General features: G+C 57.7%; 2 protein-coding genes and 3 non-coding genes across 16 annotated transcripts in view; 3 read left to right on the plus strand and 2 right to left on the minus strand.

Moving 5' to 3' along the window:
- The first annotated feature begins 2,989 nt into the window (after nucleotides 1-2,989).
- Nucleotides 2,990-6,318, plus strand: ATRAID (all-trans retinoic acid induced differentiation factor). 3 transcript variants are annotated; one of them, XM_054064051.1, is made up of 7 exons: nucleotides 2,990-3,112; nucleotides 3,721-3,851; nucleotides 4,166-4,237; nucleotides 4,841-4,912; nucleotides 5,205-5,326; nucleotides 5,399-5,499; nucleotides 5,597-6,318. In XM_054064051.1, exons 1-7 carry the CDS (start codon nucleotides 3,047-3,049, stop codon nucleotides 5,699-5,701), a joined length of 669 nt encoding a protein of 222 aa, XP_053920026.1. In that variant the 5' UTR covers nucleotides 2,990-3,046; the 3' UTR covers nucleotides 5,702-6,318. The 3 variants fall into 3 exon arrangements, with proteins under 3 accessions (XP_053920026.1, XP_053920024.1, XP_053920025.1); XM_054064049.1 differs by lacking the exon at nucleotides 2,990-3,112 and having other exon boundaries at nucleotides 3,362-3,851; XM_054064050.1 differs by lacking the exons at nucleotides 2,990-3,112; nucleotides 4,841-4,912 and having other exon boundaries at nucleotides 3,362-3,851.
- Nucleotides 6,319-7,810: 1,492 nt separating this feature from the next.
- LOC128851912 (U1 spliceosomal RNA) lies at nucleotides 7,811-7,974 on the plus strand. Its single transcript, XR_008449444.1, has one exon. It is a non-coding gene; the product is annotated as a U1 spliceosomal RNA (small nuclear RNA).
- Nucleotides 7,975-9,653: 1,679 nt separating this feature from the next.
- On the minus strand, nucleotides 9,654-9,817 carry LOC128851913 (U1 spliceosomal RNA). The gene has a single exon (XR_008449445.1). It is a non-coding gene; the product is annotated as a U1 spliceosomal RNA (small nuclear RNA).
- A 3,214-nt stretch (nucleotides 9,818-13,031) lies between these two features.
- On the minus strand, nucleotides 13,032-13,195 carry LOC128851914 (U1 spliceosomal RNA). Its single transcript, XR_008449446.1, has one exon. It is a non-coding gene; the product is annotated as a U1 spliceosomal RNA (small nuclear RNA).
- A 6,444-nt stretch (nucleotides 13,196-19,639) lies between these two features.
- Nucleotides 19,640-21,749, plus strand: part of OTOF (otoferlin) — a 97,221-nt gene continuing 95,111 nt past the window's right edge. For 4 of the 10 annotated variants that reach the window (XM_054063310.1, XM_054063311.1, XM_054063312.1 and 1 more), the window contains exon 1: nucleotides 19,641-20,131. In XM_054063310.1, the coding sequence (XP_053919285.1) occupies nucleotides 20,053-20,131 (79 nt within the window). In that variant the 5' untranslated portion in view covers nucleotides 19,641-20,052. Of the gene's footprint in view, nucleotides 20,132-21,749 lie in introns of all 10 variants that reach the window. The other 6 variants (XM_054063313.1, XM_054063315.1, XM_054063316.1 and 3 more) reach the window with 2 other exon arrangements.

Consider the following 21,749-nt stretch of genomic DNA (forward strand, 5'->3'; position numbering starts at 1 on the left):
GAGGTTCAACAAGGCCAAATGCCGGGTCCTGCACTTGGGACACAACAACCCTATGCAGTGCTACAGACTGGGGGAAGAATGGCTGGAGAGCTGCACGGAAGAGAAGGACCTGGGGGTGCTGGTTGACAGCCGACTGAACATGAGCCAGCAGTGTGCCCAGGTGGCCAAGAAGGCCAATGGCATCTTGGCTTGTATCAGAAATGGGGTCACCAGCAGGTCCAGGGAGGTTATTCTCCCTCTGTACTCGGCACTGGTGAGACCGCACCTTGAGTACTGTGTTCAGTTCTGGACCCCTCACCACAAGAAGGATGTTGAGGCTCTGGAGTGTGTCCAGAGAAGAGCAACGAAGCTGGTGAAGGGGCTGGAGAACAAGTCTTACGAGGAGCGGCTGAGAGAGCTGGGGTTGTTTATCCTGGAGAAGAGGAGGCTGAGGGGAGACCTTATTACTCTCTACAACTACCTAAAAGGAGGTTGTGGAGAGGAGGGAGCTGGCCTCTTCTCCCAAGTGACAGGGGACAGGACAAGAGGGAATGGACTGAAGCTCCGTCAGGGGAGGTTCAGGTTGGATATCAGAAAAAAATTCTTCACAGAAAGAGTCATTGGGTACTGGCAGAGGCTGCCCAGGGAGTGGTCGAGTCGCCTTCCCTGGAGGTGTTTAAGGAACGGGTGGATGAAGTGCTGAGGGACATGGTTTAGGGAGTGTTAGGAATGGTTGGACTCGATGATCCAGTGGGTCCTTTCCAACTTTGTGATTCTGTGATTCTGTGGGTGTGGTTACCGGGACCGGGACCCGAGGGGGGTAATAGGGTCTGGTCACCAGGACTGGGGGGCTATGAGGGGGAAAATGGGATCCGGTCTCCGGGATCCTAGGAGTGGAATGGGGTCCGGTCACTGGGACCCAGAGGCAGCGAGGGAGAGAATGGGGTCCGGTCACTGCAATCCAAGGAGGAGAACGGGGTCCGGTCACCGGGACTGGGGGGCAATTAGGGAGCAGGGAATGGGGTCCAGTCACTGGGATCCAAGGGAGCCCGAGGGGGCAGCCTGGTCCCCAGCAGTGGGTCGGTAACGGTGTGGTTCGTCAGTGACTTTTGAACGAGGAGCTGGGAGCTCCATGGAATGAAGCCATTCCCTGACAGAGGTTTAGAGATGCCGCTCAGAACTGGGAGGTGGCCTTTGGGGTGACCCTAACAAGCCTCAGAGCACGTGCGTCGGGTACCAGGAATGGCCTGGCAGTTACTGTAATTCCATGTAAATCTCTGATTACAGGCTTGATGAGGAATGTACGGCTTTGTGTAGCTTTGTGTGTGTGAGCGCAGGAGTCCCTGTCCCTGGAGGGGTTCAACACCGTGTGGCCGTGGCACTTGGGGACATGCTTTGGTCAGCACGGTGAGGTTGGGCTGACAACGGTTGGACTGGATGAGCTTGGGGGGCTTTTCCAACCTCAGCGATTCCATGAGAAATAAAGGTCCTGAACCCCTTGTGTTGGGCTGGATCTGGGGAACCCCCAGCCCCCAGGCTTTTCCAACCCTGGATAAGACGTCCCTCCTGAGTGGTTGGCACGTTGTGCACTGGGGAAAGGGTCTGTGGTTTGGGCAACACCAGCGTCTCCGGCCCCGCATCCCCCTCTCCTGAGCCATTGTCCCCATTCCCACCAGGTTCCCATCCCCTGGGACATGGACATGGGCCCCAGCACCAGGTGGCACAAAACGGTATGGTACAGCACAGCAGTGGGTTTCACAGCTCAATACAGCACCAGGTGGCATGGCACAGCACCAAGTGGCAGAGCATGGCACCGGGTGGCACAGCACCAGGTAGTGCAGCACAGCACCAGATGACACGACACGGCACTGGGTGTCACACCATAGCACTGGGTGTCATGATACAGCAGTGGGTGGCACAGCACGGCAGTGGGTGGCACAGCACAGCATTTGTTGTCCCAGCATGGCACTGGGTGTCACAGCACAGCATGACACTAGGGTGGCATGGCATGGCAGTGGGTGTCACCACACAGCATGGGGTGTCCCAGCACAGGTGTCCCAGTAGTGTCATAGAATCATAGAATAGTTAGGGTTGGAAAGGACCTTAAAGATCATCTAGTCCCCACTCCTGCCATGGGTAGGACACCTCCGACTGGATCAGGTTGCTCCAAGGCCCATCCAACCTGGCCTTAAACACCTCCAGGGATGGGGCAGCCACAACATCCCTTGGCAATCTGTGCCAGTATCTCACCACTCTCATGGTGAAGAAATTCTTCCTTATATCAAGCCTAAATCTGCCCCTCTCCAGTTTATAGCAATTCCCCTTTGTCCTATCCCCACAAGCCTTTAAGAATAACCCCTCTCCAGCTTTCCTGGAGCCCCCTTCAGGTACTGGAAGGTCACTATAAGTTCTCCTTGGAGCCTACAGGCTGAACAACCCCAACTCTCTCAGCCTGTCCTCATATGGGAGGTTTTCCAGCCCTCAGATCATCTCTGTAGCTTCCTTTGGACCCACTCCAACAACTCTATATCCTTCTTATGTTGAAGATTCCAGAACTGGACGCAGTACTCCAGATGAGCTCTCACGGGAGAGGAACAGAGGGGCAGAATCCCCTCCCTCACCCTGCTGGCCACGCTGCTTTTGATGCAGCCCAGGATGTGTTTGGCTTTCTGGGCTGTGAGCACACATTGCCGGCTCATGTCAAGCTTCTCATTGACCGGCACCCCCAAGCCCTTCTCCTCAGGGCTGCTCTCACATCATCCTCCATCCTGTATTGGAACCGCGGATTGCCCTGACCCATGTGTAGGACCTTGCACTTGGCCTTGACGAACCTCATGAGATTCACGCAGCCCCGCTTCTCCAGCCTGTCTCCAGGTCGCTTTGGATGACATCCCGTCCTTCTGGTCTGGCAACTACACCCCTCAGCGTGGTGTCATCCGCAAATCGCTGAGGGTGCCCTCGATCTCCCTGTCTGTATTATTGATGAAGATATTGCCGGGTGTCCCCGCACGGGTGTCGCGGTGCCCGGCAGGGGGCGCTGCCGGAAGGGGCGGGGCTCGGAGGGGCCATGGGCGCCTTCATCGCCCTCCTCATCCTCACCCTGGGGCTGCCCGGGGCCGCCAGCGCCGCCGCCGTGAGGGCACCGGGGAGCTCGGGCGGGGGGTGCCCGGGGTTCTGAGGGTGTCTGGGTTAGGGGATGTCTGGCTTAGGGTTCGCTGGGGGTGCCCGGTTTGGGGATGCCCGGGTTTGGGTTCCCTGGGGGTCTGGGAGTGCCTGCGTTGGGGGTACATGGGTTGGGGCGCTCTGGGGGTGCTCAGATTAAAGTTCCCCGGGGGTATGGGGGTGTCTGGGTTGGGAGGTACCCAGGTGGGGCGCTCTGGGGGTCTGGGGATGCCTGGGTTGGGGTTGCCGAGGAGTTTGTGGTTGCCCGGGTTGAGGGGTGTCCAGGTTGGGGTTCTCTGGTGTCAAGGGGTCTGGGGGTGCCCAGGTTGGGATTCCTCAGGGGTCTTGGGGTGCCTGGGTTGGGGGGTGCCCAGCATCAGGGTTCTCCAGGGGTCTGGGGGTGCCCGGCTTGGGGGGTGCCCAGATTGGGGATTGCCCAGGTTGGGGTTCCCTGGGGGTCTGGAGGTGCCCGAGACACGAGTGCCAGGATTCTGGGGCTGCTTGGGTCAAGGATGCTGGTGGTCAGGGGGTGCAGGGTTCCAGGGGTCCCAGTGCCGCCCCTGTTCTCCCCCACCACAGGTTTGTGGGCACTGCCCGGGCCCCCCACAGAACAGCTCCATCGTGGCCCAGTTCTGCGCCTCGCGGGGCGACACTGAGAGCGAGGGGCGCTGCTGCCGGGAACGGGGCACCCACCCGGAGCATGTCCTGGGGTATGTGGGGGGTGCCAGGCACAAGGGGGGACACGGGGGACATAGGGTGGGGGGTGCCTGGCAGAGGGTGTGGGGGGACATAGGGGGTGACAGGCAGGTGCAGGGGAGGGGGACACACACAGGGGGGCACACAGGTTGGGGGTGCAGGAAATGCCAGGGGAGTGTGTGGGACATGGAGCGGCACACAGGATGGGGGTGCAGGGTTGCTAGGCAGAGGGGGTGACAGAGGAGGTGGGGGGGGAGTTGGGGGAACGCACAGGATGGGGGTGCAGAGCTCCCTCCCCTACTCTCCAACCACTGCCTCCCCTCCCAAGGCTGGACCTGAGCAACTGCTCCCTGCACACCCTTCCCCCAGGGCTGAATGAGGCTGCGGCTGCCATCGTCCTGTGAGTCCCCGTACACGCCCCCCTCCAAGTCCCTCCAAGTCCTCTTCTGTCTCCAACCTGAGGGGACACCATCCCTGGGACCCTAGCCTCCCCCCCTTCCCCAGCACTCCAATATCCCCACCCCCCCAACATCCCCTGTCCCCACAGTAACCCCTCCATCCTGGACCCTGCAGCCCCCTCACTGTCCCTATCCCCCCAGCACCCCCAACATCCCCTGGGCCCCCAAGCACCCTTCCTGTCCTGAACCCCTCCAGCACCCCGCCATCTCCAGACCCACAGCAACCCCACTGTCTCTGGACCCCCCAGCATCCCATCGTTCCCAGGCCAAACTGGAAGGTGTCCCTGCCCTTGGCATGGGGCTTTGAACTGGATGGGCTTTAAAGGTCCCCTGCCTCCCAAACCGTCCCTGTGACTTCTGCCTCACACTAGGGTACTAGGGGTACCCTGTCCCTTCCTGGGGTCCCTGCTGGGGTACAGCTGATGTGGCACGGAGAGGGGACCCTCGCCGCGTCCCACAGCCCTCGCCATCCCGGCACAGGGGACCCCCAGGGCTGGTGCTTTTCCAGTGCTGGGGGGTCCATGGCTCCTGGTGGGTGGTTTTAGGGACCTGACAGAGAACCCCCTGACGGACCTTCCTGACGGCTCCTTCAGGGGCTTCACCCGCCTGCAGCGCCTGTGAGTCCCGGGGTGGGGGCTGTGGGGGCAGCACGGTGCCAGGGTGGGGGCTGCGGGCTCCAATGTGGTGCCGGTGCTGAGTTCTGCTCCCCAGCACCATGCCACTGGATCTGGAACATCCTGGCAGGAGCAGCACCTGGGAGAACCGGCATGGGTGCAGGATCTGATGCTGTGCTGGGGTGGGGGCTCAGGGTCCAATGCAGTGCTGGGGAGGGGGCTGTGGGGTCCGGTGCAGTGCTGGAGAGGGTCTGCAGGGTCTGATGTGGTGCTGGTGCTAAGCTCTTCTCCGCAGTGCTCTGCCACTGGATCTGGACTGTCCAGGCGGGAGCAGCGCATGGGAAGTGGTGACAATACTCAAGAGCAGCCGACTCTGCCAGGGCCAACAGAACCCCTGCAACGGCTCCAGGGAGCTTGGTATGGCGGGAGCTCGGGGTTCGCTGGCACTGCGAGGGCTGGTGCTGTGCTGACTCCCAGCTCTACCCCCAGTCTGGCCATGCCCTGAGAATTCCGTCTGCGCGCCGGATGGCCCCGGCATGGTGCAGTGCCTCTGCCAGAGCCCCTTCCATGGGTACAAGTGCCTGCGTGAGGTGAGGATGGAGCCCCCTCTCCAAGCACCTCCAGGAGCAGCAGGGGCTGCAAGGGGAGCTCGGGGGGGTCGTGCCCCTCACTGCTGCTCCCTTGCAGGGTGCCTTCCCTACATTCCTCTTCTGTGGGGTCCTGGGAGCCGTCACCCTGTGCCTGGCCCTCCTGCTGTGGGGCACCCAGCGCCGCAAAGCCAAGACCCTCTGAGCAGGGACAGGGGGCAGCGCCTCTGCTGGGTGGGTGGGGGTCCTGGGTGCGTGGGTGCTCTGGGTGTCAGGGTCCCAGTGTGAGGGGGTCCCTGGGTGCTGGGTGCTCTGGGTGTGTGGGTGCTCGAGTATCGGGGTCCCAGCGTGAGGGGGTACCTGGGTGCTCTGGGAGCCAGTGCCCTGGGTGTGTGGGTGCTCTGGGTGTTGGGGTCCCAGCATGAGGGGGTCCCTGGGGGTGTGGGTGCTCTGGGTATCAGGGTCCCAGCGTGAGGGGGTACCTGGGTGCTCTGGGTGCCAGTGCCCTGGGTGTGTGGGTGCTCTGGGTGTTGGGGTCCCAGCATGAGGGGGTCCCTGGGTGTGTGGGTGCTCTGGGTATCAGGGTCCCAGCGTGAGGGGGTCCCTGGGTGCTGGGGGCTCAGTGTGTAAAGGGCTCAGGGCATGGGAGTCTCAGGGCGTGGGGGTCCCTGAGTGCAGGGATTTGTGCCTGCAGAGGTCCCTGAGTGCAGGGGCCCTGGGTATGGGGGGCCCTGGGTGCGGGGGGGCACCCTGGCCACAGAGGGTCTCTGGGTGCAGGGTTGATATGAAAAATGCTGGCAAATAAAACTCTCTTAAAACTCGTTTTGGAGTTTTGGAAAGCGAACATCCTTTATTAGGGCTGGGCAATGTGAAGGAGTGATCTCCATCCATCATGTGCAGCGAGACAAAGGCTGGTTACAGAAATTATTTCCCACTTACAGGCACATGGATAAATTCTCCCAGAAATCTTATGCATCTTCTTTACTTTTCAAGGTCTAATTTTAACGCTATGAATCATGGAATCATAGACTCATAGAATAGTTAAGGTTGGAAGGAACCTTAAAGATCATATAGTTCCAGCCTTCCAGCTCCCCTGCCATGGGCAGGGACACCTCCCACTGGATCAGACTACCCAAGGCCCATCCAACCTGGCCTTGAACACTTCCAGGGATGGGGCAGCCACAGCCTTCTTGGGCAACCTGTTCCAGAGCCTCAGCATCCTTATATCGAGCCTAAATCTGCCCCTCTCCAGTTTATACCCATTCCCCCTCATCCTGTCCCCACAAGCCTTTGTGAATAGCCCCTCTCCAGCTTTCCTGTAAGCCCCTTTCGGGTACTGGAAGGTCACTATAAGATCTCCCTGGAGCCTTCTCTTCTCCAGGCTGAACAACCCCAACTCTCTCAGCCTGTCCTCGTAGGGAAGGTGCTCCAGTCCTCTGATCATCCTTGTAGCCCCCTCTGCACCCATTCCAACAGCTCCATCTCCTTCCCATGTTAAGCATTCCAGAACTGGACACAATACTCCAGATAAAACTGCTGATTTGCAGCTGGCTCCAGCTCTCTGCTTGGCTTTGGCTTTAAGGTAGATGAAAACTCCAGACAGAGGTGATTGCAGAGACGCTTGTTCAGCACAGGTCATAGTTCACACAAAACATTATCATTTACAAAGAAAGAATAGTGTCTGGAAAACACCGTTTTAAGGAAAAGATGCTCTTAGAGAAAGAAAACATGCTCTCAGAGGGACATTCTGTCTAACTTTCAAAAACCACAACTGCTTAGGCAAAACTTAACTGTACTTTAGCTTAAATCAAACTATTCCACATTGAAATATTCCACATATTGTGTTGGTGTCCCTGGGTGGGAGCCAGCCCGCAGCCCCACCCCGTGTGCCTCCTGACTCCTTTCCGGGGCAGCGCGGCCGCTGCGGGGAGCCAATACCCGAGGAGGGGTACCTCGGTAGGGCGTAGGGCCGGGGCGGCACTAGGACCCGGCTGGGCGACCCAAGGGGCGGGGCCACCCAAGGAGCGGGGCCATGCAAATCAGATCGCTGTCGGCAGACCTGTCGGGGCGTGGTCTACTCAGAAAGAGGCGTGTCCATGCACATGAGACAGCGCCCGCGGCACCACGGGACACATCCGCCGCAAAACAACGGCGGCCACGAGCGCAAAGCGCTGCGGAGGCGCCCGGGCCGGCACAGCGCCGGGCGGATAGACTGCGTGCGAACGGAGGCGTGCGGCGTGGGCGCGGCTGCGGGTCGCCGTGTGTTCGAAGGGAGTGCGGCGGCGTGGGGCGGGGCGGGGCGGAGAAACAACTCATACTTACCTGGCAGGGGAGACACCATGATCAAGCAGGTGGTTTTCCCAGGGCGAGGCTCATCCTTTGCACTCCGGGTGTGCTGACCCCTGCGATTTCCCCAAATGCGGGAAACTCGACTGCATAATTTGTGGTAGTGGGGGACTGCGTTCGCGCTCTCCCCTGACTTTGTGGTGGAAAGATAGAGCTTGGAACAGCTGTTTATGAAGGTGGGGTTTATATTGGAAGTAGTAGCTCTTTGGGGCCTTGGTGTTTGGTTAATGCTCGCACCTGGGAGGTTTGGGTTTTCTGAGCTCCTCCGGTCACTCCGGGCCGCGCTTTACAGTTCCCGGCACGGGAGGAAAAGACGTCGGAAGGCCGGAAAAACCACAGCTGCGAAAGAACAACGGGATCCCGGGAACTATCCTGAGCGGAGACGAGAAACGGGAGAAGCTGGGCAGGAGCAGCGCTGCCAGCCGAGGGGCAAGGAGGGAGCGCTGGGCACTGCGTTTAGTTACTGCGAGCATCGCGATCCCAGAGGTGCTGGTACTCGATGGCTCCTACACACACCCCAACATCTGCCCAGAGGTGCAGGAACTCGGTCTGTCCTACACACACCCCAACATCTGCCCAGAGGTGCAGGCACCTCGGCACTGACTCGACTCGGGGCTGAGTGCGCGGGACAAGGCCCGGCTGTCACCTGGACACCCTCATCGTCACTGAGGATGTGGAAAGGAAATGTGCGATTTGGTGTCCCAGCAGCGTCGCGTGACCACACAGATCCCTGTGTCCCACCCGTAATGACAGCAGTAGCCGAGCAGGGTTTGCGTCTCAGGTTTGCATCCCTGGGCCCCGGGCGAGGTTCAACAAAGGCAAGGGCGAGGCCCTGCCCCGGGTGAGGGCAACTCGAGCACAAATCCAGCCCGGGTGGAGAATGGGTTGGGAGCAGCCCCAAGGAGAAGGACTTGGGGTGCTGGGGGATGACAAGCTCAACATGAGCTGGCAACGGTCATTTGCAGCGCAGAAACCAACCGTGTCCTGGGCTGCATCCAAAGCAGTGGGACCGGCAGGGCCAGGGAGGGGATTCTGTCCCTCTGCTCTGGTGAGATCCCAGCTGGAGCCCCGCATCCAGGTCTGGAGTCCTCAGCACAGGAAGGACATGGATCTGTTGGGTCCGTGGTGATAGGACAAGAGGGAATAGCTTTAAATTGGAAGGGGGAAGATTGGTCATTGGGAAACCTTCGCTATGTGGATGGTCCAGGCTGCCCAGAGCAGTGGTGGCTGCGCTATCCCTGGGTGTGTTGGGAGGCCAGGCTGGATGGGGCTTGGAGCAACCTGACCCGGTGGAAGGTGTCCCTGCCCATGGCAGCGGGTGGAACTGGATGGGCTTTGTGGTCCTCTCCCACCCAAACCATTCTATGATTCCATGCTGATCTCTCCCGCCTCACCCAGCTTGGAACACGCGGTGCCTTCTCTACACAAAACCCTTCATGGCCATCAGAGTTTCCCGTGACTTGAGCCGATAACCAGAACTCAGAGTACAAGCCGAGCAACCGCGAGTGCGCGCTCAGCCTCCCATCGAGGAAAAAAGTACTCTCCGGGGTCTTAAACGCCCTTACCAGCTGTTCTGCTTTTAAACGCAAAAGTCAGGGGAGAGCGCGAACGCAGTCCCCCACTACCACGTCTTTTCCTCCTGTGCCGGGAACTGTAAAGCGCGGCCCGGAGCGACCGGAGGAGCTCAGAAAACCCAAACCTCCCAGGTGCGAGCATTAACCAAACACCAAGGCCCCAAAGAGCTACTACTTCCAATATAAACCCCACCTTCATAAACAGCTGTTCCAAGCTCTATCTTTCCACCACAAAGTCAGGGGAGAGCGCGAACGCAGTCCCCCACTACCACAAATTATGCAGTCGAGTTTCCCGCATTTGGGGAAATCGCAGGGGTCAGCACACCCGGAGTGCAAAGGATGAGCCTCGCCCTGGGAAAACCACCTGCTTGATCATGGTGTCTCCCCTGCCAGGTAAGTATGAGTTGCTCTTCCGCCCCGCCCCGCCCCACGCCGCCGCACGCCCTTCGAACACACGGCGACCCGCAGCCGCGCCCATGCCGCACCGCCTCCGTTCCCACGCCGTCCTATTCGTCCGGTGCTGTGCCGGCCCGGGCGTCTCCGCAGCGCTTTGCCGCCCATGGCCGCCGTTGTTTTGCGGCGGATGTGTCCCGTGGTGCCGCGGGCGCTGTCTCATGTGCATGGACACGCCTCTTTCTGAGTAGACCACGCCCCGACAGGTCTGCCGACAGCGATCTGATTTGCATGGACCCGCCCCTCTCTCAAGGCCCCGCCCCCGCACTGTCCCTGTGTGGCAAAATAACCCCCGCCCGGAGCCCTTTCGGAGCTCGGGTGAGCGGGCGGCGCTCGAACCGTGGCTTCGATTTGGGCCCTTCACTCCGAGAAAGACCTCGAGGGGCTGAGGCAGGTCTGGATAAAGGGAACGGAGCTGGGGAAGGGGCTGGAGTCCAGGGGTTCTGGGAACAGCTGAGGTACTTGAGGCTGTTTAGCGTGGAGAAGAAGAGGCTGAGGGGAGACCTCATCGCTCTCTGCAGCTCCTGGAAAGGAGGTTGGAGCCAGGTGGGTGCCGGTGTCTTCTCCCAAGTAACAAGTGCTAGGATGAGAGGAAATGGCCTCAAGCTGCACCAGGGGAGGTTTAGATTGGATATTGGGAACAATTCCTTCACTGACAGAGTGGTTCATGCCTGGCAGAGTCTGCCCAGGGAGGTGGTGGAGCCCCCATTCCTGGAGGGGTTCTAAAGCCGAGCAGACAAGGTGCTCATGGATGGTTCAGGACAAGGATTGCTGGACTCAATGATCCCAAAGCTCTTTCCCAACCAAGCGATTCTATGATTCATCCAGCACAGGGAATGGCTTCTCCCAAGGTGCACATGCCCAGACTCTGGTGTTGGAGCTTTGTATCTCCTCATGTCGTGCCAATGCCTCTCATCGACCCCTACACCTGTGTTGGAGCAATCCCCAGTTTCAGTACAGGATGGAGGATGATGTGAGTGAGAGCAGCCCTGAGGAGAAGGACCAGGGGGTGCTGGGGGATGAGAAACTTGACATGAGCCAAAATGTGCGCTCGCAGCCCAGAAGGCCAAACCATGTCCTGGGCTGCACCAAAAGCAGCGTGGCCAGCAGGGTGAGGGACGGGATTCTGCCCTTCTGTTCCTCTCTTGTGTGACCTCTCCTGGACTGTTGTGTCCAGTTCTGGAACCTTCAACCTAGGAAGGAAATGGAACTGTTGGAATGGGTCCAGAGGAGGCTACAGAAAAGATGTGAGGACTGGAGAACCTCCCATAAGAGAACAGGCTGAGAGAGTTGGGCTTCTTCAGCCTAGAGAAGAGAAGGCTCCGAGGAGACCTTTATAGCGACCTTCCAGTACCTGAAGGGGCTACAAGAAAGCTGGGGAGGGACTGTTTAGAGGCTGGTAGTGATGGGATGAGGGGCAATGGGTATAAACTGGAGAGGGGCAGATTTAGGCTAGACATACGGAAAAATTTCTTCACCATGAGAGTGGTGAGGCCCTGGAACAGGTTGCCCAGGGAAGTGGTGTCTGCCCCATCCCTGCTGTTCAAGGCCTCGGACAGCTTGATCTAGTGGGAGGTGTCTCTGTCCATGGCAGGGGTTGGAACTGGATGAGCTTTAAGGTCTCTTTCCACCCAAACCATTCCATGATTCTATGATCTCTTGGAAAATCTCCATATGCCCCATCTCACCCCATACTTGCTGCGTTCAGCTGCACAGAAGAGAAGGACCTGGGGGTGCTGGTTGACAGCCGACTGAACATGAGCCAGCAGTGTGCCCAGGTGGCCAAGAAGGCCAATGGCATCTTGGCTTGTATCAGAAATGGGGTCACCAGCAGGTCCAGGGAGGTTATTCTCCCTCTGTACTCGGCACTGGTGAGACCGCACCTCGAATACTGTGTTCAGTTCTGGGCCCCTCACCACAAGAAGGATGTTGAGGCTCTGGAGCGTGTCCAGAGAAGAGCAACAAAGCTGGTGAGGGGGCTGGAGAACAAGTCTTATGAGGAGCGGCTGAGAGAGCTGGGGTTGTTTAGCCTTGAGAAGAGGAGGCTGAGGGGAGACCTTATTACTCTCTACAACTACCTGAAAGGAGGTTGTGGAGAGGAGGGAGCTGGCCTCTTCTCCCAAGTGACAGGGGACAGGACTAGAGGGAATGGCCTGAAGCTCCGTCAGGGGAGGTTCAGGTTGGATATCAGAAAAAAATTCTTCACAGTAAGAGTCATTGGGTACTGGAACAGGCTGCCCAGGGAGGTGGTCGAGTCGCCTTCCCTGGAGGTGTTTAAGGAACGGGTGGATGAAGTACTTAGGGACATGGTTTAGGGAGTGTTAGGAACGGTTGGACTCGATGATCCAATGGGTCCTTTCCAACCTTGTGTGATTCTGTGATTCTGTGATTCTGCCGGCTGGGCCCAGTGGTGCTGATGCCGTGCAGCACGTCCCCTCCCCGGGCTGATCCGCCCGCAATGGGCGAGCAGGGTTTCCAGCCTCCAAGCGCTCCTGCCTTCAATTCGAAGGACAGCGCTTCCCCACCCCTCGCGCTCCAGCCCCACTCACAGCAGCGGGCGGCCATGTGCGGCTGGGCGAGGATCCCGAGGTCAGGGCTCGGTAACAACCGGATGGGCGTTATGAAGTGGGTGCTCTTCCCTCCCAGTGCTGGGCCGCGGGCATCGCTCCTCCCCACATGTGCCCTGAACGAGAAACCGCGTGTGGTTGATGTTCCGGATCCCTATTCATTTCATATCCGGAGAATGTATCCCATATTCCTTCTTTCCCATGCCTGGTTCCAACGCATAGTTGGTCCTTTGAGGGGTGGTGACGGCCCCTCCCGCTGGGGCAGGGAGGAAGGTTTGACCCGTTCCTCGTCGTGAACTTTCGACCTTAAGGAGAGGCGCAGCCCAAGTGGGTTCGAACTGTTCCTTTTCTGCCCGCGCAGCGACGCGGCCTCCGCTCCCCGCTCTTACCCGACAGGACGCGCTGCTGTGTGTCACAGCCCCCGCTTAGAGAAACGGTGCAAGTGCTTATCCCTGTGCGGCATCCACCGATAGGGAGCGCCCGAACCTCAGGGCAACCGTTGTTGGCAGCAAAACCCCGAGCACCACAACCAACGCCCACGGTTACCCCACTCCACCCTCTGCCGGTTGTTCATCTATTTTAGGACAACGATTATCAGGGGAGAGCGCGAACGCAGTCCCCCACTACCACAAATTATGCAGTCGAGTTTCCCGCATTTGGGGAAATCGCAGGGGTCAGCACACCCGGAGTGCAAAGGATGAGCCTCGCCCTGGGAAAACCACCTGCTTGATCATGGTGTCTCCCCTGCCAGGTAAGTATGAGTTGTCTTTTTAGCCCGACACACGCAATCCCGCCTCACTCCCCTCGATCACACGGCGACTGCGCGCCCGCCCCATGCTCCCACGCTCCCGCTCCGATCCCGCCTGCCCCATGTTGTGCCGCCCCGCAGCGGCGCCCCCACAGCGCCTTTGCCGCCCGCGGACGCCGTTGTTTCGGGGGGATGTGTCCCGTGGCGCCGCGCGCACTGCTTCTTTTGCATGGGCCAGCCCACTCCCTTACCGGACTACTGCCCGCAAAGGCGTTATTTGCATGGCCACGCCTCATCACACGAGACCACGCCCCCGACCACCGAAAGGGCTCTGCCAGCAGCGGCGTTATTTGCATATCCCGCCCCCTCCCGCCAGGCCCCGCCGCCGCAGGCTCCATCCCTGGGGGTGCGGTCAGCGCCCCCTTGCGGCGCGGCGACTCTGTTCCCACGCCCCTGCTCTTGCGTGATTTGTCGCGACAGCGCTCGGGAATCGCCCTTCCATCCCGGGACTCGGCGCCGGGAGCCCCGGGCCAAGCTCGGGCACCGCAGAGAGCGGGCGGAGGTGCATGCGGGGCAGCCCCGCTGGAGCCGCGTGTCCGGGGCGGGTGACACTGAGTGGCACTGGGCACTGCAACCAACACTGATGGGGTTCCACAGGACCGAGTGCCAGGTCCCACACTTGGGACACGACAACCCTGTGCAGGGCTCCAGGCTGGGGGAAGCGGCGTCCCCAGGGCTCAGAGTGGGTCCAGTTGAACAGAACATTCCACGCCTTCACCCATGATCTGGACGCTGCTCTAAGTTCTCCCTGGTTCCTTCTCTTCTCCAGACTGAACAACCCCAACTCTCTGCCTTTGGCTGAAGACACCCTCACTCACCAACACACGGGACAAGAGCACCGTGCTGGCCTGGTCACTCTGCTTAACAGCCAAACAATGAGCATTTCTGTTCTTTGAGCATCTCCAAATGCCATTTGGATGACGTACGGCCAATGACATAGCCTTGCCATGCAGTTCACCTCTACTGGTATCAACGGGACACAAATCCAGAGCAAAGCAGTACATAAAGTTAATGGCTATAAACTGGAGAGATGCAGATTTAGACTAGACGTAAGGAGGAATTTCTTCACAATGAGGGTGGGGAGGCCCTGGCCCAGGTTGCCCAGGGAAGTGGTGGCTGCCCCATCCCTGGAGGTGTTCAAGGCCAGGGTGGATGGGGCTTGGAGCAGCCTGATCTGGTGGGAGGTGTCCCTGCCCAGGGCAGGGGGTTGGAACTGGATGGGCTTTATGGTCCCTTCCAACCCAAACTATTCTGTGGTACTGTGATTCTGATTCTGTAATTATGCTTCTATGAAATAAAGGTATTTGCTGTGTTTAGTGCTGCTCGCCGCCCTCTGCAGTGCTGGGAATATTTGTGTGAGCAGGTCCAGGTGCCGATAGACGTGGGATGCGATTCAAGGGTGCAAGCACCCACGCAGGCAGGCAGGTCCCCATCCTGCAGCCCAAGGCAGACAGCAGAGCTCAGCACCCACACATTGCCCCCACAACGTCCAGTGTTCAGGTATCCCTCTGCAGCGCGGCTGCAGTTTGCTGTTTGCCAGAGCAGCTGAAGAGGAGGAAAAGAGAAATTTGGCAGCAAATCCACTTCAGGGTTAAAGCAGGGAGAGACTTCAGATGTGAATTGCAAGCGGGTGGTCAAGCAGAGCACTGGATGGCTGAAAATGATGCCCTCAAAAGACCAGAGGAAAAAAAAAAAAGATATATAGATATTTCCTGAAAGTATAGCCCTGTTTGCAAGGGAGAAATGGACTCCAGCAGCTTGGAGAGCAGCAGTGAGAGGGATGGATGCCAACGATGCACGTAACTCTACCAGCGAGGAGCCCGTGGGTGCAGGTGCACCTCCTGAGTGCCTGGGACATTCAGCCTTGGCACCTGGGTTGGCTTTATACCAGGGGAAAGCTGCCAGGGACAGGCACTGCCCGCCCAGGGCAAGGGCATTCCCAGGCAGTTTGGACCAGTCCTGGTGGCAGCACAAAGTCTTTGCTTATATGAAATAAAAGGAGATATGAAAGAAAACAAGAGAAGGGGGTTGAAAGTGGGTGATGATGGGAAGGGCGGGGGAGGACAAGCTGAAATTTGGTGCGGCACACTTGGCCGAAAGAGGCATTTGGGGTCTGTCAGGGAAAGGAAAAGACCTCCAAGTCCTTTCTGGACCAGGCAGGCCTTTTAGCAGGGTGCAGTGGAGAAATCTGTCTCTCTAAAGGCTGCAGGGATCATTCACTGGATTTAGTTAAAGTCAGTCCTACTAGACTGGCTGGATCACTTTCTTTGAAAACAGCCGATCTTCTGGCTGGGGGAGGGGACCGGACATTCTCCAGCTGTGGTTAATGCCACCAGAGCCAGGGAGCTGGGCTGCTGGGGCAACTGGAGGAGACAAGAATGAATGGGAGACTTCAAGGGGCTGAAGAAGATGCCAAGGGAAAGGCCATGGGAAAGGTGCCAGGATAGAGGCAGCTCAAGGAGGAAAGTTCTTGGGGAGTCACACGTGGGACCTGCTGAGTTCAGCTAGGGAGAGGGGATAAACCAGCTAATCACACGCTGGGACCTAGGGTGGGATCACTGCACAGAAATCACTCATGGGCTGGAGTGCAAAATGCATTAGACACCAAGGAAAAGGATCTGAGCGTGTTTGTGAGGCCCTGACCTGTATGGTGACCAAGAAGGCTAACAGCATCCTGGCTTGGATCAGCCATGGGGTGGCCAGCAGGAGCAGGGAAGGAATCGTCCTCCTGGATTCAGCATTGGTGAGACCGCACCTTGAATCCTGGGTTCACTTTTGGACCCCTCATTCCAAGAAAGACATTAAGGGCTGGAGTGCGTCCAGAGAAGGGGAACAGAGCTGGGGAAGGGGCTGAAGCCCAGGGGTTCTGGGAACAGCTGAGGGTCCTGGGGCTGTTTAGTGTGGAGAAGAGGAGGCTGAGGGGAGACCTCATCGCTCTCTGCAGCTCCTGGAAAGGAGGTTGGAGCGAGGTGGGTGCTGGTCTCTTCTCTCAAGTACCAAGGGATGGGATGAGAAGAAATGGCCTTGAGTTGTGCCATGGGAGGTTTAGACTGGACATCAGGAAAAATTTATTTACTGAAAAAGTGTTTTCCCCCTTTTTTCAGAGACAGACGCACATGAAAATCCGCCCACTGCAGCACTCAAAATTATAGATGATGCTACAATGCAGCTTTATCCTGCAAATCCTCATTCCTGGAGCCCGGCATCCAGCCCTGGAGTCCTCAGCAGAGGAAGGACATGGATCTGGTGGAGCAAGTCTAGATGAGGCTGTGAAGATGATCTGAGGGCTGGAGCACCTCTTGTACAAGGACAGGCTGAGAGAGCTGGGGGTTGTCAAGCCTGGAGAGGAGAGGGCTGCAGGGAGACCTTCGAGCAGCCTCCCAATACTGAAAGGGGCTCCAGGAAAGCTGGGGAGGGGCTCTTGATCAGGGAGGGCAGGAGTGGGACAAGGGGGAATGGTTTTCAGCTTCAAGAGGGGAGGTTGAGATGAGATCTTGGGAAGAAATGTTTTGCTGTGAAGGTTGGTGAGGCCCTTGCCCAGGCTGCCCAGAGAAGTGGTGGCTGCCCCATCCCTGGAGGTGTTCAAGGCCAGGTTGGATGGGGCTTGGAGCAACCTGATCCAGTGGGAGGTGTCTCTGCCCATAGCAGGGAGTTGGAACTGTATGTACTTTAAGGCCCCTTCCCACTCAAACCAGTTTGTGATTCTATGAAAGGAGTTGAGATCAGCCCCCAAGTGTGACACCATTATTTGACTGTCAGGGTAACACAAAAGAGTGGGAAAAGAAAACCACAACAAGTTTCTGTAATGAATAGAAAGGACTTCAGTGGTTTGACAAATGGGGAGGCTGATGTGATTTTTCACAGCGTGGGAAGAGTTTAGCTGGGAAAAAAATAGAGAAAAATATTTAAGAAGTGAAAATTTCATTAATTTTGGACTTAACATTCTGTAGGAGCATCATAAAATTATTGCTTCCAACTTGTCCAATCGGATTTATTTTAATGGGATCCTAGTGCTGTGGAAGGAGAATGTGGAGGGACCAGTTAGGGCCTGATTCTGCCACATCAAGCAGCCCTTTCCCCCTTGCCTGTGGTGTAAACCCATAGTAAATAAGAGCAATCAGTGGTGATTCAGAGGTGGGTGTGTAATTCTATTCACATGCAGCGATGTGAAAATTGCAGAGACACGGTGAAAAAATGAAATTAACGTTTCAAAACAGCATTTTCTCATCTCACGCTGCTGATCACAGGCTCTCAAGCTGGGGAGAATGATTTTAACACACCACGCTTTGGTATTCCCTGTGTTTTGTTGACTTCCTTGCAGTTAGGTTCCTATGCTGTTCCTGCACATCTTCATTATCCAATTTATGGATGTTAAAGGTGGATAAATTGCCAGGGGGGCAAATGTGGATCTTCCACCAGTCAGAAGAGCATTGGGATCTAGAGGTATCCTCAGCTATGAGCAGACAGACTTTGCTGGGTTGTGGCATCCTAACAGGAAGCTTAAGTCCAGCAGCCAGTTTCTTGCACTGCTTTGAGCGACTACAGTTGCCTGATCACAGTCAAGATTTAATGCATCAGACCAAAGACCCATGTGTACATCAACATCTGCCTTCATTTCTTCTTTCGTGCTTTGCTGTGTCCCTTTATTCAAGTCTGGGAGTAAAACTCTGGGTGACCACTCCCCAAGAAGAACACTGGCACTAGCCCAGGTTGCCCAGAGAAGTCATGGATGCCCTGGAGGAGTTCAAGGCCAGGTTGGATGGAGGATTTAGCAACCTGATCCAGTGGAAGATGTCCCTTGCCCAAGGCAGGGCGTTGGAACTGGATGATCTTTAAGGTCCCTTCCAACCCAAACCATTCTATGATTCTATTCTATGAAGAACTCTGCACCTGCGCTTTTACAGTAGAACAGTTAAATCGTGTCTAGGATTTCGTAGGAAGTAAAATCGGGGAAAAAATGATGTCATGATTCTTAGCAGGTTCCTTCAGGCTGGTGTTTTCATCGTGGCCAGTGGTAACACTCGGGTTGACATTCACACAGCTGCACACGGACAACAGGGGAGAGCCAAGGACCCGAAAGAGGCCAAGCTCAGTTAAAACATAGAATCACAGAACTGTTTAGGTTGGAAAAAGACCTCGAAGATTATGAACTCCATTCCTTAACTTCACTGCCAACTCCACCACTAAAACATGTTCCTGAGCACCACATCCACATGGATTTTAAATCCCTCCAGGGATGGGGACTCCAACACTGCCCTGGGCAGCCTCTGCCAAGCTTCACCACTCTTTCCAAGAAGGAATCGTTCCCGATATCCAATCTAAACGTCCCCTGGTGCAACTTAAGGCCATTTCCTCTCATCCTACCCCTTGTTCCTTGGGAGCAGATCCTGACCCCTCCCTGGCTCCGACCTCCTTTCCAGGAGCTGCAGAGTGATGAGGTCCCCCCTCAGCCTCCTCTTCTCCAGAGTAAACAGCCCCAGATCCCTCAGCCGCTCCCAGAACACCTGGGCTCCAGCCCCTTCCCCAGCTCCGTTCCCCTTCTCTGCACACGCTCCAGCCCCAAGTGAGAGGAGTGAGGGGCCCAAATCTGAAGCCAGGACTTAAGGTGTGGCCTCACCAGCGCCGAGCCCATGGGGACAATCCCACCCCTACTCCTGCTGGCCACACCATTTTGGATACATGTTGAAAAACCCATGAGAGCTTTTCAGGATAAAACCCAGAGAAACCCTCATTTCCTCTAAACTCCAGCTTTTGAGCGAGACTGCAGGCAGGAGGGTGTAAGAGTTGCAAAAGCAGCACCAGACTGGGCGGCTCGGCTGAGAAAGAACAACTGGAGACTGGAATTGCATGTTTAGCATGGACCCATGGCTCATGCATGCTCTCACCTCCTGAGGTCTGATCTCAGAGGCTCCAGCTTGCAGATGCAGAGCACCCAACCCTGCCAGGAGGAGCCCTGCCTCAGTTTCCCCACTCGCATACCTCCTACAACTGGAGTTAGAAGCTCCCTGCAGCTCCCCCAGCCCCACAACCACCCCGGCGAGGGAACGGAAAGGAAGGGGAGGGAAGGAGAGGAGGGAAAGGAGGGCGGGCGGTGCCACTGCTGAATAATTCAGCGTTGGGGTGGGCTGGGGGCAGCGCAACGCGCCGCGGGGCGCAGCGAGGAGAGCGGCAGCGCGCACCGCTCCGCGCATCGCACCTGGGAGAGCGGCACCGCGCATCCCACCGCGCATCGGAGTGCAGCTGGGAGAGCAGCACCGCGCATCGCCCCGCGCACGGCTCCGCGCATCGGAGCGCAGCTGGGAGAGCAGCTGGGAGCGCGGCACCGCGCATCGCCCTGCGCAAGGCACCGCACCTCGGGGCGCAGTTAGGATCGCGGCACCGGGCACCCCGCATCGCATTGCACCGCGCATCGGAGAGCAGCCCCGCGCACAGCCCCGCGCATCGCTCCGCGCCTCGGGGCGCAGCTGGGAGAGCAGCACCGCGCATCGCACCGCACCGTGTCCCGCAGATCCCACCAGGTGCTGCCCCACGCATCGCACCGCGCTCCAAAGATCTGTACCGGGCACCGCACCCCGCATCGCACCGCACCTCAGATCATACCATAGACGCCACAGATTGTGCTGAGAACCGCACCGCACAGCACCGCACGTTACACCGCACAGCACCGCAGATCGCACCGGGCACCACAGATCGTACTGAGCATCGCACTGTCCTGCACACCGCACTGCTCACCCCGCTGCTCATCGCACCGTCCTGCACACCGCAGATCGTACCGGGCACCGCACCGCATCGCACCTGACTGCATCCCATGGCTCTGCTGCTGCATCTCCGCACCGTCTCCGGCCTCCGCGGCAAAGCTGACCGCATCGCCAAAGCAGCTTTTCGAGGTAGCGGGGAGGGTATTGCGGGGTGTGCGTGGGAGTTGTCCCAGCACAGGCTCCTGCCTCAGTTTCCCCACTGCAGGCATGCTCAGGTTGGGAGGAGGGGATGCAAACCTGCCAGCTTTAAGAGCTGCCCACTAGTCCCTGTCTGAGGTACGGGCACCACCACCAGAGGTGCTTCTCTGGGGTCCCTGCCCACCTGCACCCAGCACGGGACACTGCAGCCCGCCAGTGCATCCCCCATGGGCAGCCTGTGAGGAGGGGGATTCATCCAGGGGAAAGCAGGTGATGTCCTAGGATGACAATTCCCCCCCTGGGAGCAGGATCGTGCCCCAGCTGGGGGGAGCCGGGCTCCTGCTTTTGCCTAAAGGGCTCGGTCGTGAAGCTGTGCCACCGAGAAGGTGTCACTGGAAGGGCCAGAGAGGGAACTTGCCTTGTGCCGGGACCGGGCGTGTGCTTGGATTTCTTCTAAGGATGCCGCAGCTTTGTTTTTTTTCTGCTCGGATGCACACCAGCTCCAAAGCTTTCCAAGGAAAGCTGCAAAAGGAGCAAAAACTCTCTAGGGGTTCATACCCTCGGCAGCAGCCAAACCTTTCCCAAGCCCCTCAGGGCTTGAGGCAGGCTCAGTGTGAGCTCGCTGCGTGGTGCTGGATACGTTCTCCAGTGTGTCGGACCCACCGACGGGCAGAGGCGGGTGTGGGATGGTTTGACAGCGCCGGGAGTCAGGAACAGCTGTCCCTTCTCTCTGCAAACACACCGCGGGAGGGAGAGCAGGGGAGCAGGTATTTTCATCGCCTCCAAGCCAGGCCAGCCAGCGCTGCCTCAAACAGCCTTCCCTTTAATGACCCCACTGTCATTAAAAAGGCAGAATTACCCCCTTTTTCCCTTGTTCCTGCCTCCCAGCATCAGCTCAGGGGCAATTCAGTAACGTCGCTGGAAGCTGGGAATGGGTCATACTTCAGTCAGCTTGAAGCCTAGAGCAGGAATAAGGATTATCATGCTGTAAGGATACATAAACAGTACAATCTTTATGTGAGGTTGATCTTTATGACACACCATGGAATTCAACAGTTGTAGTAATAGTGAAGTAGGAATACTTAGGTGCTTTCAGCCTTTTCTTGATGTACTTGGTGGTACTTGTGAGGATTGGTTCACGATGGATTGCTCATTGCTTTGGATGAGCCAGGGGTGGGTCCTGCAGGTGCCTGGGCTTGACCCCATCCTGCACCGGTGGGTCCCAGTGCCAGGTTTCATCAAATGGCTCCTGACACCCATCTCTGAGGATGCACAGCACTGCGTTGCATTGCTTTCCTGCCTCTGCCGTGTTTAGGGCACGGCCATGGTGCTGTTGTACAAAGCACATCCTGGAGCTGGGAATGGAGTCTGCTCCTCACCAGGTCCCACACCGGAGGTGGCCGTGAAGTGTCCCAGCACTCTGTGTGCTCCGTACATTGGTGGGGAAGGGCTCCTCCAGTGTTTAGTGTCTCTGTGGCTCAGGCAGTGCTTTGCTGTCCCCTCGCTCCATAAGAATTTGGAAATGATGGGCAGCAGAATCATGCCATGGCAAGTTTAGCACTGCTGTGAAGCTGCATCATTTGTCCTGTTGGCTGCCTCATCTGCTCTG

This window comes from Cuculus canorus, chromosome 3 (genome assembly GCF_017976375.1).
Source record: "Cuculus canorus isolate bCucCan1 chromosome 3, bCucCan1.pri, whole genome shotgun sequence".
Classification (NCBI taxonomy): Eukaryota; Metazoa; Chordata; class Aves; order Cuculiformes; family Cuculidae; genus Cuculus; species Cuculus canorus.